The 16,598-nt window shown below is 48.0% G+C and overlaps 1 protein-coding gene across 1 annotated transcript; it reads right to left on the bottom strand.

Moving 5' to 3' along the window:
* On the bottom strand, positions 1-14,097 carry B3GAT3 (beta-1,3-glucuronyltransferase 3). The gene is made up of 6 exons (XM_069740006.1): positions 13,956-14,097; positions 13,613-13,723; positions 12,299-12,422; positions 6,516-6,846; positions 5,327-5,617; positions 1-2,901 (listed from the first exon to the last, which is right to left on the bottom strand). The coding sequence occupies exons 2-6, from the start codon at positions 13,692-13,694 to the stop codon at positions 2,803-2,805; spliced, it is 927 nt and encodes a 308-aa protein (XP_069596107.1). The 5' UTR covers positions 13,695-13,723; positions 13,956-14,097; the 3' UTR covers positions 1-2,802.
* Between the last annotated feature and the right edge of the window lie 2,501 nt (positions 14,098-16,598).

Here is a 16,598-nt window from a genome sequence, read left to right as displayed (position 1 = left end):
ATGTTGTAAAATGTTTATTCGCTGCGTGAACCCACAAATGACGACTTCACGTACACGGCCTAAAATAATAAAAGCAGCTCTCTGAATAAATTATTAAGAGACATTTGTACAAAAAGTAACATGGAACAAAGCGTCTAAATAACATTAATATTACATGCACAGCAGATGTCCTCGTTTTATACTAATGGATAAACCCCTAAAGGGAGGTCTATGGAGATGGTCCACAGATAGGTGAGGATTACTAGATTGGAGTGTGGATCCCACCGCTGGGATCAAATCAATCTCTCACGGCTATGACACCGCAGCCAGCAGGAGCTGATGGAGCAGTCGGTCACATATGTGGCTGTGATACCTGCCGAGCTAGGCACTACAAGGGATTAGAGATGGAAGAACCCGGACAGAAATGTTCAGCGTTAATACGAGAAAGACTGAATTTTCTTTTCTTCGCACTTCGGGTATTCATAATTTCTAATGGTGTTTGAGTGGAAGTTCGGGTATTGTTCTTGTACCTAAAGTGGACTTTTTCAAAAGTTTGGGTCAGGTACCAGAACTTCCACAGGTACACCCAACCCTACAGGGGATCACATCATTGGGTCAATCAGAAATGATTATTTTTCTATAAGGCCGGAGTCACACTTGCAACTGCAATGTGAGAAAGCGCGCTAGTCTCTGGCCTCAATACCCGGCACTGCCACCGGCGGTTCGGACCAGAGCGTGCAGCTACATAGAAATACACACTCCGGTCCCGAGTGCCGGCGGCAGTGCCGGGTATTGAGGCCACAGACTAGCGCAACTTTCTCACATTGCAGCTGCAAGTGTGACCCCGGCCTAAGGGATCATTCAGACATCAGTTTTTCACAGGCGAACACTATCTTTTATTTTTCTTTCCCTCTCCTCTCTACTAATGGCACTTGTACCTATGATAGTCCATGGGGCTATCCACAGGTCAGATTATTTTCCTGGGACTAAGCAAAATTACGGGAGATTTGTCCGATATTGGTCTGGGTGTCAGATCAAAATCAGTCATGGGTCTGCGCAAAAAAACAAAAATAAAAAAAGGACCGCACTCAGGTACCATCTGTATAGTATCTGCTTTTTATCACCTGATAGGAGCTTCGGAATTTTTTTCCCCTAAACAATGGAAAAACAAAACTGATGAAACTCTTTTCTTGTACGTGAAAAAAAAAACAAAAACTGGAAGTCTGAATGAGACCTTAGGCTGGGTTCACATTGCGTTAAGTGCAGTCCGCTGACGGCATCCGTTACATAGCAGCACTAACCCTCTGTAACAGATGCGTTAGCGCACCCATTGACTGCCATTATGTAGCGCATCGCTAACGCATGTCATAATCGGCATGCGTTAGTGATGTGCCGTCATTCTGTGACGGACCCTCGGACGCAGTCTGCAGCGTTTTTGGGTCCGTCACCGCTAGCACAGATAGAGCATCTGCCTTAGCATTATTGCGATCTTTTTCGGCACTTGCGTTAATGCAGTCCGTTAGCGTATGCACTGAACGGACTGCACTTAACACAATGTGAACCTAGCCTTACACACATCAGTGACATTCGTTCAAGTCTGGGCCAGCTCCGTCTGGGCCGGCTGTGGGTCTCCTGACCCAAATTCAGCCATCTCAAAGGCATAGAAAAGGATGCTGAATTTGTATCAGGAGACGTGCGGTCAGTCCAGACATCACGCTATGCACACTTGTCTGAATATTGACCGATTGCGGCTTGGAACGTATCTCCATCTGATAGGGATGGAAAGTACACAGAGTTCTGAAATGTGTCTGGGATGGATATACATATGTATAGCTATATAAAATATAATGGCGGACTGGAGGGACAGTGTGGTTTTTTTTTCTGTCGTCATCTTCTAGGTTTCTATGTACAATTTGATCCGCCACTTTGGGTAAATCAGGACAAAGTTCCGAAGACACGATTTCCAGCAGAATCTAATATACAGATATACTTTGAGTCCATGTCTCTTAACAGCGCCTGGTACAACAGGAACAACAATACCAACTGTGATAAAACACATTAAAAATGATTTATTTGACCGTGTTTTGTAAAATAGCAAGTAACATTTACAAAAACTGCTCAGAAAAGGTGTCATCTGAACACACTAGTGTTTGAAAAATATGTTCGAGTCCCCGCGGCTGCATGTGGCATGGCGGTCCAACAGCCGCTACACGTGCAGGGATTGCCCAACAAACACGAAATCCATACGTGTTGCTGCTGTCGAACAACCATGAGACATGAAGCTGCGCGACTCCAGCATATTTTTTCGATCACGCCGAAGACACTCGGTTAAGCATGATAATGTCCGAATAGCACTTTATCCGGGCATCATCACTTCTGCTGCTCCGTCCAGCACATGACCGCTGCAGACAGTCAGTGAGTGACACCTAGAAGTAAGCAGAGACCAGCAGGGATAGGAGACGCAATAATCGGTATTATTTTATAATGAACCCATTTTCTGCCCTCGTCTACACTTGCATAGATTTTGTAAATCCCCTTACATACTGTAGTGCAGACAATGTGGACATGGCCATATTGAGGCTTAGATTGATCTGCAGATGTTCTCTACCATAAAATTTAAGTCCACTTCTCTAGAGGGCGAAGTGTAATGCACAGAGATCCTAATAGGAAAGACCCTGCATGTGTATGATTTCTATACATACGATTACAGATATTAGAGCATCTGATGAAACAATCGATCACAAAAGGGTCCAGAAATAAGTCACTTGCCCCATTACAGCGACAGCTGCTCATATGGTATAAACAGTCTCGCTTGTGCTCGCATTACACAAGGATTTTGGGGTCCGATCCCTTCCCCTGCTTCTCCAGTAACTCTTCTTGCTTGAGTTTGGGTTTTTCAGTTCTTGTGTGCCACACCCAGATCTGTAAAAACAAAAAGTATATGTCATACACATGGCATCAGAAGTGACAGGTGGCCGGCAGTAATGTGCTTTATGTCCATATACCGGGGCTAATCTGCTGCCACACATGAATGTAATATAGCAACATACACCGCTCAGGTATACTGGGCGCAACATCAGAGGTTCCCGGCACTGGACAGGGTGCAACATCCGAGCTCCGGCAGAGGCTCCCGGCACTGGACAGGGTGCAACATCCGAGCTCCGGCAGAGGCTCCCGGCACTGGACAGGGTGCAACATCCGAGCTCCGGCAGAGGCACTGGACAGGGTGCAACATCCGAGCTCCGGCAGAGGCTCCCGGCACTGGACAGGGTGCAACATCCGAGCTCCGGCAGAGGCACCCAGCACTGGACAGGGTGCAACATCCGAGCTCCGGCAGAGGCACTGGACAGGGTGCAACATCCGAGCTCCGGCAGAGGCTCCCGGCACTGGACAGGGTGCAACATCCGAGCTCCGGCAGAGGCTCCCGGCACTGGACAGGGTGCAACATCCGAGCTCCGGCAGAGGCACTGGACAGGGTGCAACATCCGAGCTCCGGCAGAGACACCCAGCACTGGACAGGGTGCAACATCCGAGCTCCGGCAGAGGCACTGGACAGGGTGCAACATCCGAGCTCCGGCAGAGGCTCCCGACACTGGACAGGGTGCAACATCCGAGCTCCGGCAGAGGCTCCCGACACTGGACAGGGTGCAACATCCGAGCTCCGGCAGAGGCACTGGACAGGGTGCAACATCCGAGCTCCGGCAGAGGCTCCCGGCACTGGACAGGGTGCAACATCCGAGCTCCGGCAGAGGCACTGGACAGGGTGCAACATCCGAGCTCCGGCAGAGGCTCCCGGCACTGGACAGGGTGCAACATCCGAGCTCCGGCAGAGGCTCCCGGCACTGGACAGGGTGCAACATCCGAGCTCCGGCAGAGGCTCCCGGCACTGGACAGGGTGCAACATCTGAGCTCCGGCAGAGGCACTGGACAGGGTGCAACATCCGAGCTCCGGCAGAGGCTCCCGGCACTGGACAGGGTGCAACATCCGAGCTCCGGCAGAGGCTCCCGGCACTGGACAGGGTGCAACATCCGAGCTCTGGCAGAGGCTCCCGGCACTGGACAGGGTGCAACATCCGAGCTCCGGCAGAGGCTCCCGGCACTGGACAGGGTGCAACATCTGAGCTCCGGCAGAGACACCCGGCACTGGTCAGGGTGCAACATCCGTGCTCCGGCAGAGGCTCCCGGCACTGGACAGGGTGCAACATCTGAGCTCCGGCAGAGGTTCCTGGCACTGGACAGGGCGCAACATCCGTGCTCCGGCAGAGGTTCCCGGCACTTGACAGGGCGCAACATCCGAGCTCTGGCAGAGGCACCTGGCACTGGACAGGGTGCAACATCCGAGCTCCGGCAGAGGCTCCCGGCACTGGACAGGGTGCAACATCCGAGCTCCGGCAGAGGCACCCAGCACTGGACATTTATGGCATAAATGGGCAAAACCTTTGCGAAGAATACGGTTCTGTAAAAATCTCTTAATTATTTCTAGTGCTTGTGCTGAATGACAAACACATAGGGCCCTGATTAAGCATTAGCAATTTATTGAAGTTACTTTTTTTTTCTCTTGAGGTATGCGCTGAGGGTTATTTTGCACCAGATTATTCAAAATCTTCAAAGACCACAGACTTTATATTAAGACTGTACCCCATCTGCTTGCGGGTAAGCCCCTTGGCTCCAGCGATCAGTGCGGGACTCCCCTGTTCTCTAGCTGCTCCTGATAACAGCGGATCGGCAGAAGTTTCATTAAGCTTTGTTTAGGCCGACCTCACATCTCGTGGCCATGGTGCGGTACTTGCTGCAGTTGCCCAAAAGTGCTACAAAACTATAGCACGCAATCACAAGTGCAAAAAAAAAAAAAACCCAAAACACCAAGACAGTAAAGTAAGAATCCAGCCTTGTAATGGAGAAATTCCACGGCGTGCATCAAATTGATGACCATGAGTGGCTCTACTTGAGATTCAGTGCTTTCTAGTGATGGGCTGGAAGTGATACAGGAAGAAAAGCTGCAGGGGCTTCATTTTTTGATAGTGTGGATACCAAGGATCAGGTCCCTTACACAGATGGTATATCGAATGTTTCTGATGCCTTATACTCAGTCTGACATGCAGGATCCGAGCATGGACCGCAGTGAGAACTGGCCATAGGTCTCATGACCTGATATAACAGCCTCATTTATGCTTATAACACTGCTGAGTTCAGGTTTGGAGACTCACGGCCAGTTCGTACTCAGACCGTGAACGTGGGACGTGTGAAATCATCCTAAATGTGCACATTTGGAGAGAAGTGACCAAGTAAGACAATTTTTTTTATCACCTGGGGCAGGAACATAGCATTTGTAAGTACACATACAAACCTTAGTGCAATTATCCGCTTTGGGCTCCAATTCCCCGACGGTCACCAGTGGTCCTAGAAGGCTGCTCTCCAAAAACCCTCTCTCTGCATTTGGGTCAAACTGTGCCTTTGGGTGATTCAGAAGTAGTGTCAAAGACACCGCAAATCCAGCCATGTCTATGGGAAACGGTCTATGTGTCTTCCAGGCTGTATGAAAGCTCACTACTTTGCCTCCAGTGACCAAAGGACCCTCATAACGAAGTCCTCCAACAAGCCCAACTGGCCAGACAGATACTTTGTGTGTGTTACGCATCTGTAGAAGGGAAAAGAAAATTCACAAGAAAATAAATTAAAAAAAAATACAAACAACAAACGAACATTTCCTCTGTGGCCTCTCATGTTAAAAAAAAGTCTGTATGTAGTAGAGATGAGCGGGACTCCGGCCCACCGATCACGTCTGTAGTCTACAGCCCGCCAGTCAGGAACTCCGCATACCTCCCACTCACCGGCATCCTCGGTTAATTAGCTCAATGCGACATTTTGTGCGCATCGCTTTGGGAATCCTCTTCTTCCTCTTAAAAAGGATGGGGGCAAGGGCTCCAACAATCGCACGCACGCACCCACGCACGCTGGGACTCCAGCGATCACACACTTACGCTCATCCTTTGCATAGGTGATAAAAGTATTTATTGGGAAAACCTTACAATAATGTCCTAGGAATATTAAATAAATGCATGTATTTTACACAAATATCATCAACTGATTGTCAGCACAAAATGACCGTTCAAACCAAGCACAGGTGATCGGTGTTCCCTTAGTGTGGATGAGCAGGTCAACGTTCCTTCCTATTTGTTTTCCATCTACACCCTCTTCTTCCTTGATTGACAGCTCTGGTTTTACAGTAGTCAGTGGATGGTGGAGATTGATGCAAAACAAGAAGGTGGGAATGTGCACTGAACAGCTCAGCCACGCCAAGGGTGCACCAAGAGCCTGTGCATGGTTTGAATAGTCATTGTGCACTGATGGAATTGCTTTAACTGTGGCAATCGTCACCAATAATTATTAATCTTCAACATTATTAATTTCACCTGCCAATGGTGCGATATGATGCTGTAAACCTATATGTAATACACATATGTATACTTGAGAAATAAGGCGATAATGGCTTCAAACATCCCAAAAACGTTGAAAAGTAGTGGAACACAACTCACCTCCTGAAAGATCTTAATACTGTATGTGTTGTCATCATCAGCAAAATAGACGACCCCATGGTCCTTGGGTGATCTGTTCTCACGCAGCCAATGTAAAGCCTCGTTTCGCTGTTCCACACCACGCGGTTTCAACCAGTTGGGATCAGAGTCCTTCAATTTCATTGCTGGTGGGGTCTGCACATGAAGGTGGGTGTACTGCAACTCACTCTGGGCCAGCAGATCGGACACTAAACTAGTGCGCTGCGCTGAGTCCTCCACCACAATCCAGTGAAGAGCAGGGACGAGAAGTAATGTTTGGGACAGGCGAGTAAGTTCTGCCCGCTGATGAGGTCTGACCAGGACAAAAAGAACGCAACTTATGTATCCGCTGCTGTGCAAACGCCACTTTATGTACAGGTAAGGCTTGGTCTATACTTGTGTGATGGCAGATTAATATGGGTATAAAACTTAGGAAAACTGCACTGATGTCCCATTTTAAGACCACCTCTCCTAGTCCTGGAAGTGCCAGTTCTGCAGTCATCAAGAGACTGCTTACTCCTCCTATATGTCAGCACGTTAGGAAGGACACTCCTGAGTTTGGCTCTGGTTAGCAACAAAGTCAACCCTCTTCAACATTACGACTGATGCAGAGACACAGAAGAAGGCTGGCTTATCTAATAACCTGAACCACAAAGCCAGCCCCCCCCTTATCACATGCTGGCACAGAAGAAGGAGAGTTTTGTGGCTTTAAGTATTAGAAAATGAGACTTTCTGGACAATGGGAAAGTAGGAATCTATACAAAAGTGCAAGTAATTTCCAGGAATAGGTCCACAGACTTGCTCAGGTGTGAAAATGACAAACTAAGCTTTGCTCAATCACTGCTGCACCTGGTTGGTCTGACATGGCTATAGCGGTGACATTGCGGCTTCATCCCGTGGCCATTTTCCTGAAGCCCCGTGCAGCAGAGCACTCCATCTGCGCACGCGCGGCCCCAGGAAGATGGCCGCCCCCACCGATGACAAGGGTAATAGCGCAGATCGCGCGCTGTTTCTTAACGTGCGCGCAGTGGATTCGGCACTTGGACATGCGCACAACACTACGCCACCAACGGAAAGCTGGGGAAGAAACAGCGATGTCACCACGCCCACCTGACCTGACCAGCCTGATTGACAGGCGAAAACGGCAACTTTGGTAATGTATTTCGCAGCATAGGTGGGGAATCAGGGTACACTACATACACTATTGTAACACACAGCGCAGGCCCTATTTAACAGTATTTATATCTCAATCTGAAAAAACGGGGTGTCAGGTTCCCTTTAAAACATATGTATATATTTGCTAAGCATCTATCTCTCTGAATGGAACTTTTGGAGTTAGAGATCTTTATTAATTTTTCCTTTAAAATGAGGGAGGCACAAGATGCTAAATGCATAGAAAAATATATACTGTATATATACAGTACAGACCAAACGTTTGGACACACCTTCTCATTTAAAGAAATTTCTGTATTTTCATGACTTAAAATTGTATATTCACACTGAAGGCATCAAAACTATGAATTAACACATGTGGAATTATATACTTAACAAAAAAGTGTGAAACAATTGAAAATATGTCTTATATTCTAGGTTCTTCAAAGTAGCCACCTTTTGCTTTGATGACTGTTTTGCACACTCTTGGCATTCTCTTGATGAGCTTCAAGAGGTAGTCTCCAGGAATGGTCTTCCAACAATCTTGAAGGAGTTCCCAGAGATGCTTAGCACTTGTTTGCCCTTTTGCCTTCACTCTGCGGTCCAGTTCACCCCAAACCATCTCGATTGGGTTCAGGTCTGGTGACTGTGGAGGCCAGGTCATCTGGTGTAGCACCCCATCACTCTCCTTCTTGGTCAAATAGCCCTTACACAGCCTGGAGGTGTGTTTGGGGTCATTGTCCTGTTGAAAAATAAATGATGGTCCAACTAAACGCAAACCGGATGGAATAGCATGCCGCTGCAAGATGCTGTGGTAGCCATGCTGGTTCAGTATGCCTTCAATTTTGAATGAATCTCCAACACTGTCACCAGCAAAGCACCCCCCACACCATCACACCTCCTCCTCCATGCTTCACGGTGGGAACCAGGCATGTAGAGTCCATCCGTTCACCTTTTCTGCGTCGCACAAAGACACGGTGGTTGGAGCCAAAGATCTCAAATTTGGACTCATCAGACCAAAGCACAGATTTCCACTGGTCTAATGTCCATTCCTTGTGTTCTTTAGCCCAAACAAGTCTCTTCTGCTTGTTGCCTGTCCTTAGCAGTGGTTTCCTAGCAGCTATTTTACCATGAAGGCCTGCTGCACAATCTCCTCTTAACAGTTGTTGTAGAGATGTGTCTGCTGCTAGAACTCTGTGTGGCATTGACCTGGTCTCTAATCTGAGCTGCTGTTAACCTACGATTTCTGAGGCTGGTGACTCGGATAAACTTATCCTCAGAAGCAGAGGTGACTCTTGGTCTTCCTTTCCTGGGGCGGTCCTCATGTGAGCCAGTTTCTTTGTAGCGCTTGATGGTTTTTGCCACTGCACTTGGGGACACTTTCAAAGTTTGCCCAATTTTTCGGACTGACTGACCTTCATTTCTTAAAGTAATGATGGCCACTCGTTTTTCTTTACTTAGCTGCTTTTTTCTTGCCATAATACAAATTCTAACAGTCTATTCAGTAGGACTATCAGCTGTGTATCCACCAGACTTCTGCACAACACAACTGATGGTCCCAACCCCATTTATAATGCAAGAAATCCCACTTATTAAACCTGACAGGGCACACCTGTGAAGTGAAAACCATTCCCGGTGACTAACCTCTTGAAGCTCATCAAGAGAATGCCAAGAGTGTGCAAAGCAGTCATCAAAGCAAAAGGTGGCTACTTTGAAGAACCTAGAATAAAAGACAATTTCAGTTGTTTCACAATTTTTTTGTTAAGTATATAATTCCACGTGTTAATTCATAGCTTTGATGCCTTCAGTGCGAATTTACAATGTTCATAGTCATGAAAATACAGAAAAATCTTTAAATGAGGTGTGTCCAAACTTTTGGTCTGTACTGTATAAATATTTTTATTTATTTTTCTATGTATTTAGCATCTTGTGCCTCCCTCATTTTTAAAGGAAAAATTAATAAAGATCCCTAACTTACGGTATATATATATATATATATATATATATATATATATATATATATATATATATATATATATATATATATATATATATATATATATATATATATATATAATACACACACACATATACATACAAAAAAAGTCAGTTTTAATGCTGCCAGACAAAGTATGAATGCTTCTGTAGATTGATGTTTTCTTTTTTTTTTTTTTTTTTTTTTTTTTAATATGAGTTTGTACACTGGAAAAACTAGACAAAGGGGACTCGAGAAACCCAACAGACCCAGGGGTTGAAGAATCACATTAATAAACCATTGTGACGCCAAGTGCCTCCTACAGACACTAAAGCTACCGTTACACTAAACGACTTACCAACGATCACGACCAGCGATACGACCTGGCCGTGATCGTTGGTAAGTCGTTGTGTGGTCGCTGGGGAGCTGTCACACAGACCGCTCTCTCCAGCGACCAACGATCAGGGGAACGACTTCGGCATCGTTGAAACTGTCTTCAACGATGCTGAAGTCCCCGGGTAACCAGGGTGAACATCGGGTTAGTAAGTGCAGGGCCGCGCTTAGTAACCCGATATTTACCCTGGTTACCATTGTAAAAGTAAAAAAACAAACAAAAAAAAAAAAAAACACTACACACTCACATTCCGATGTCTGTCACGTCCCCCCGGCATCAGCTTCCCGCACTGACTGTGTAAGCGCCGGCCATAAAGCAGAGCGGTGACGTCACCGCTGTGCTCTGCCTTACGGCCGGCCGGCGCTGACACAGTGCAGGGAAGCTGACGCCGGGGGACGTGACAGACATCAGAATGTAAGTATGTAGTGTGTTTTTTTTTTTTTTTTTTACTTTTACAATGGTAACCAGGATAAACATCGGGTTACTAAGCGCGGCCCTGCTTTTAGTAACCCGATATTTACCCTGGTTACAAGTGAACACATCGCTGGATCGGCGTCACACACGCCGGTCCAGCGATGACAGCGGGTGATCAGCAACCAAAAAAAGGTCCTGATCATTCCCCACGACCAACGATCTCCCGGCAGGGGCCTGATCGTTGGTCGCTGTCACACATAACAAGAACGTTAGCGGGATCGTTGCTATGTCACAAAAAGCGTGACGTTGCAATGATATCGTTAACAATATTGTTATGTGTGAAGGTACCTTAAGCAAGAACTGGGTAGCTGAGAGCCAGCAGGAGGGTGTACACTGCAGGGGAGGAGCCGAGAGCCAGCAGGAGGGTATATACTGCAGGGGAGGAGCCGAGAGCCAGCAGGAGGGTGTACACTGCAGGGGAGGAGCCGAGAGCCAGCAGGAGGGTGTACACTGCAGGGGAGGAGCCGAGAGCCAGCAGGAGGGTGTATACTGCAGGGGAGGAGCCGAGAGCCAGCAGGAGGTGTATACTGCAGGGGAGGAGCTGAGAGCCAGCACGAGGGTGTATACTGCAGAGGAGGAGCTGAGAGCTAGCAGGAGGGTGTATACTGCAGGGGAGGAGCCGAGAGCCAGCAGGAGGGTGTATACTGCAGGGGAGGAGCCGAGAGCCAGCAGGAGGGTGTATACTGCAGTGGAGGAGATGAGAGCCAGCAGGAGGGTGTATACTGCAGGGGAGGAGCTGAGAGCCAGCACGAGGGTGTATACTGCAGGGGAGGAGCCGAGAGCCAGCACGAGGGTGTATACTGCAGAGGAGGAGCTGAGAGCCAGCAGGAGGGTGTATACTGCAGGGGAGGAGCCGAGAGCCAGCAGGAGGGTGTATACTGCAGTGGAGGAGATGAGAGCCAGCAGGAGGGTGTATACTGCAGGGGAGGAGCTAAGAGCCAGCAGGAGGTGTATACTGCAGGGGAGGAGCTGAGAGCCAGCAGGAGGTGTATACTGCAGGGGAGGAGCTGAGAGCCAGCACGAGGGTGTATACTGCAGGGGAGGAGCTGAGAGCCAGCAGGAGGGTGTATACTGCAGGGGAGGAGCCGAGAGCCAGCAGGAGGGTGTATACTGCAGGGGAGGAGCCGAGAGCCAGCAGGAGGGTGTATACTGCAGAGGAGGAGCTGAGAGCCAGCAGGAGGGTGTATACTGCAGGGGAGGAGCCGAGAGCCAGCAGGAGGGTGTATACTGCAGGGGAGGAGCCGAGAGCCAGCAGGAGGGTGTATACTGCAGGGGAGGAGCCGAGAGCCAGCAGGAGGGTGTATACTGCAGTGGAGGAGCTGAGAGCCAGCAGGAGGGTGTATACTGCAGGGGAGGAGCTGAGAGCCAGCAGGAGGGTGTATACTGCAGGGGAGGAGCTGAGAGCCAGCAGGAGGGTGTATACTGCAGGGGAGGAGCTGAGAGCCAGCAGGAGGGTGTATACTGCAGGGGAGGAGCTGAGAGCCAGCAGGAGGGTGTATACTGCAGGGGAGGAGCTGAGAGCCAGCAGGAGGGTGTATACTGCAGGGGAGGAGCTATTCTTTCTGTATCACATAGTGTCAGCCTCCTAGTGGCAGCAGCATACACCCACGGTCTGTGTCCCCCAATGAGGCGTAGGAGAAATCACATTAATAAACCATTGTGACGCCATGTCATATGTTTAAGATGCAATGATATGGGGTGGAGGAAACCTTCTACACCTGGTCTGTACTCAGTTTTCCAAGTCATATACTGAAAAATTAAACATCTTACCTTGTATGTGTTGGGGTTACTACATATATAACAGGCATGTTTTCCCCACCACGACGGTGCGGGGTTTCCCATCTGTGAATATTATTGCCAGGGTTTATCTGACGTGTACAGCCACATTGCTGACCTGCAAACAATCATAGTACAAAGGACCAGATGTGAAGGCAACGCACTTCGCATATCTAAAAGATTGATCACACAACTCAGACTCAGCCAAAAAAACAAAACAATGGGATATAACAATCAGTACATCCATCGATTAGCGAATATTTGCTGGGGCAACGTCCAGATACAAACAGAGAATGGAGTGAAACACAAGTGCAGTACATCGTTTAGTGGCCGCTGCCAGGCTATCTCCCAAACTATATTGGTTGCTGCAAGATCAGATATCAACAAATCAATAGAGAGGCCGCATATAAAGACCCAGATCTTATCCTAAAGATAGATCATCAATATGCAGTGCCAGACAGCCCCTTTAAAGATAATCTATCACAAGGTTTTTGTTACATCATCTGAGAGCAGCAGAATGTAGGGAAAGAGACCCTGATTCCAGTTATACATATCACTTAGTTTACTTGATGCAGAGGCTGTGATATAATAAGAATTTTTAGATGTAGCAGAGCTTATAAAGCTAACCCACACCCCCGATTAGAAGTTTTCTGTGTACACTGTATATTGACAGTACGCTGCTAATCAGTGCTGGGGGTGTGAGTTTTGTGGGCAGCTGGTCCTGCAGTGATAATCTGCTGATAGAACATGCATTGTATTGAAACAAGAGCATACAACCTAATAAGTGACTCATGACGTCTCAGCCTGACCTCAGATTACATAGCAAAAACCTGCAGACAGATTCCCTTTAAATGGGTTTTCCAATGTCAGAAAACCCCTGTTCTCCAGTTGCAGTTTGTTTTTTACACTCACCCTTCCTGGGTCCAGCGTGGAGTCTCCACCACTGTTTCTGGTATCTGTTACTGGCTGCAGCGTCGACGTCACATCAACACCACCCAGCCAGTCTGTAATCTCAGCCCATCAACTTGAGCTCAGTGCTGTAGATGTGACGTCAGCACCGCAGGGAAATAAGGCAGCGGGAGCAGCGGCTGAGACTCAACATTGGACCTGGGGAGGGTGAGTAAAGCTCATGTTTTGTTTTGGGTTTATTTCAAACTGCATCAGGGGGGACAAGGGTTTTGTTAAAGTGGAAAACCCCTCTAAGTGATAACTCCAGTTGTTGCAGAGGCTGGCTGACTGCCTGCGTCCGGGGGCGAGATGGAGTTTTTGTGGCTTCGAGTATAAGATGTAGGTCGGGTCATTACGTACCGAGCTGCAGTAACGCGTACAGGAGACCGGTGCTGGACACCACGAAATACACCAGAAAGACGTTCCTCAGCTTCAGCCTCATGGTAGAAAGAAGAAATCAGACAGGAACATCTGCAGGGAGAACAGGGGTCAGCCATAACGTCTAGTATTAACACGGGGCATGAGAGGAACTACAACTCCCAGCAGACATTCCCAGCTATGCAATGCCAACTAGGATAGTCAGTGCCTGAGATAAGTAAATGCTATAGATGATGTAGGCAATGGTGGCATGCTGGGACTTGTAGTTTACACTGCAGTATACTAGGGAGAACATAGAATACACCATATACAGCTCCTTACTCACATTATCCGTGCTGACATCAAAGCCAGGGCTGAACACGACGAGCTGAGCGACCACCGAGCGCCATCACTCCCCGGCACTAAGCACCGGCAGCCAGGTACCGCAGCAATGACTGGAGGAGGAGGCGCGGACTGATGACGTCACCGCTCTACTACTAGGGGGCGCCACGTGGTACAATGTTGTGCTGGGAGGAGGCTGTGGGGGTCACGTGACCAGGGACGTGTGGCCGGGAAAAGGGGGGCGGCCGGGGGCTCCTGTCCTGTAGGGACACCGTGCGGGAAGGAAAGGGGGGAAGTGTGGGCCACATGTCAAAATATCACGACAGGCGACATATATCGATTAACGAGTGTCCTCTTTGTACTGTCATATGGATGGAAACGTAACAGAGAGAGTGAAAATAGAGAAAAATGTAAAAAAAAATACTATACGCTGAAGAAAGAGGGGGATGTTTATGTCAAAATATAAATATGGTCCCATGCGCCATGAAAGTGACCCTGACAAAGCCCTGTCAGTCACATAGACCTGTAGTCAGAGAGCGGACGGCCTGTGTAGTGCTGGCGTGTGTACAGACCTTTGGCTTAATGACTGTTTATTGTGGAATTATGGTATAAAATGCCTTGACACGGGGCTAATATTAATCTTTTAGGGTTTTTTTCTTTTTGCCAGTCCCGGCCATCACCGCTAGAGTGAACATACCTGGGACCGAGCATGGCAGAGCCCACCCTGAAATTCAGCAAAATGTACACCCCCTTAGTAAGGTAAATTGCGGCAGAAATGTCCTGAGGTCCCCGGCTGGAGTAACGTTTCTGATGGAGGCGCCTTCATCAAGACTGGCGCGTACAACGGCAGTAATAATGAATCGTACAGCTATGGAGCCCCATGTGTCGGGTCTTCATGGGAGATGGGTGTAACCCTGCTCTCATGTACAGCACCATAGAATTAATGGTGCTACATAAATAAATAATAATAATGTTGTAAAATCATATTGCAGTGTATTGTACAAGTCACCGGAAAGGTTATAAAAAAACAGTGTGTTCCCAGCACCTCTCCTTATCCAGAACGTAGATAAAATCGTTATATTTGTTATTACCGCGCACGTAATGGTCTGAATGACAAACACCAAGAGGAAAAAAAAGCCAGAATCGCCCTTTTGTGATCAGTTTGCCTCTAAAAAGAAGGAATAAAAATCTAATCAGAAATGCAGAAAAGTACAGATCCTACAATTGTAAGAAACTACAGTTAGAACTTCCAAAAAAAACCAAAAACAAAACAAGCCTTGATACAACTCACAATGAGCACTTTAGCCTTCCCTATTCTTTAATAATAATAATCTTTATTTTTTTTTATATATAGCACTAACATATTCCGCAGCGCTTTAGAGTTTGCACACATTATCATCACTGTCCCCATTGGGGCTCACAATCTAAATTCCCTATCAGTATGTCTTTGGAATATGGGAGGAAACCGGAGAACCCGGAGGAAACCCACACAAACACGGAGCGAACATACAAACTATTTGCAGATGTTGTCGTTGGTGGGATTTGAACCCAGGACTCCAGAAAATCCCTTTAAGAAAACAAACAAACCAAACAATTCTCATAAATAGCACGTAACACCCAGCTGGGCGTCTGCACGCGCCATTGTCTGCTGATCAGAGCGCAGCCAGTGCATTGCATTATAACTGGCGGCACTGCTATTCTCATTAGATCTGCAGATCTCGGTGGGTGATGAAACCGCAGCTTGTTTTACAGAAGTTCCAGCATTAGACCGCCTCGAATTCTGCGCCCATCACCCACAAGAAACCACTTTGCATCCTTTGAGACGCGAATGAAACAATGGTGATTACGTCAGTTGACCATAAGCGCTTCCTAAGCCCGCGCCCTCCAGCTCGAGAATTCCCCTTCAGAGTTTTGACCTGCTCTTTGGAGGGGACGCCTCCTGGCACTGGTGATATCATCCATGCAATGCTTAGTGTAGGAGCTTTTATTGTAGGGTTATACAGCTCACTAGCGGCCTCTTATGTCTGTAGGTGAGCACGGGCATCTGCATTCTGACCTCACCGCTTCCAACTTCAGTTTTTTCATGATAGAAAATAGTTGAAAAAAAATGCTAAAAAAACCCTCCTCTGGCGCCAGCACTTGGGAGCGGAGCGTGCAGCTCCATGTATTGCTGTGCGGCCGCACGCTCCGCTCTGGAGTGCCGGCGCCAGAGGAGGGTTTTAACCTGCGAGACTCGGACGTATGTCTCGCAAGTGAGAAGGAGCCCTTAAGGTGTAACTGGGAGCTGCCGGCTTTCAGTCATGGGGACAGGCATGGAGCAACTAGTCACTGCTCCGTTCCTAAGCGGCTGGGAGCACGCCCCAGCGCTTTCATTGAGAGCTCTTTACAGATGCACTACATGACTGAAAGCCAGAGGCTCCCGGAAAGAAATAAGTTCGTTTTTAGCGATAAGCGAACATGCTCAGATAAGGTGTTATCTGCGCATGCTCATGTGCCGAGTGTCTTCAGGGTGCTCGAAAAATGTGTCCGAGTCCCTGCAGCTGTCGATCATCTGGGAGACTTGCAGCTGCAGGGACTAGAACATATTTTTCAAGCACGCTGAAGACCCTTGGTTAGCACCCGAGCATGCTCAGATAACACCTTATCC

Source organism: Ranitomeya imitator, chromosome 9 (genome assembly GCF_032444005.1).
Source record: "Ranitomeya imitator isolate aRanImi1 chromosome 9, aRanImi1.pri, whole genome shotgun sequence".
NCBI classification, from domain to species: Eukaryota; Metazoa; Chordata; class Amphibia; order Anura; family Dendrobatidae; genus Ranitomeya; species Ranitomeya imitator.
This window is presented reverse-complemented; position numbering and strand designations above follow the sequence as displayed.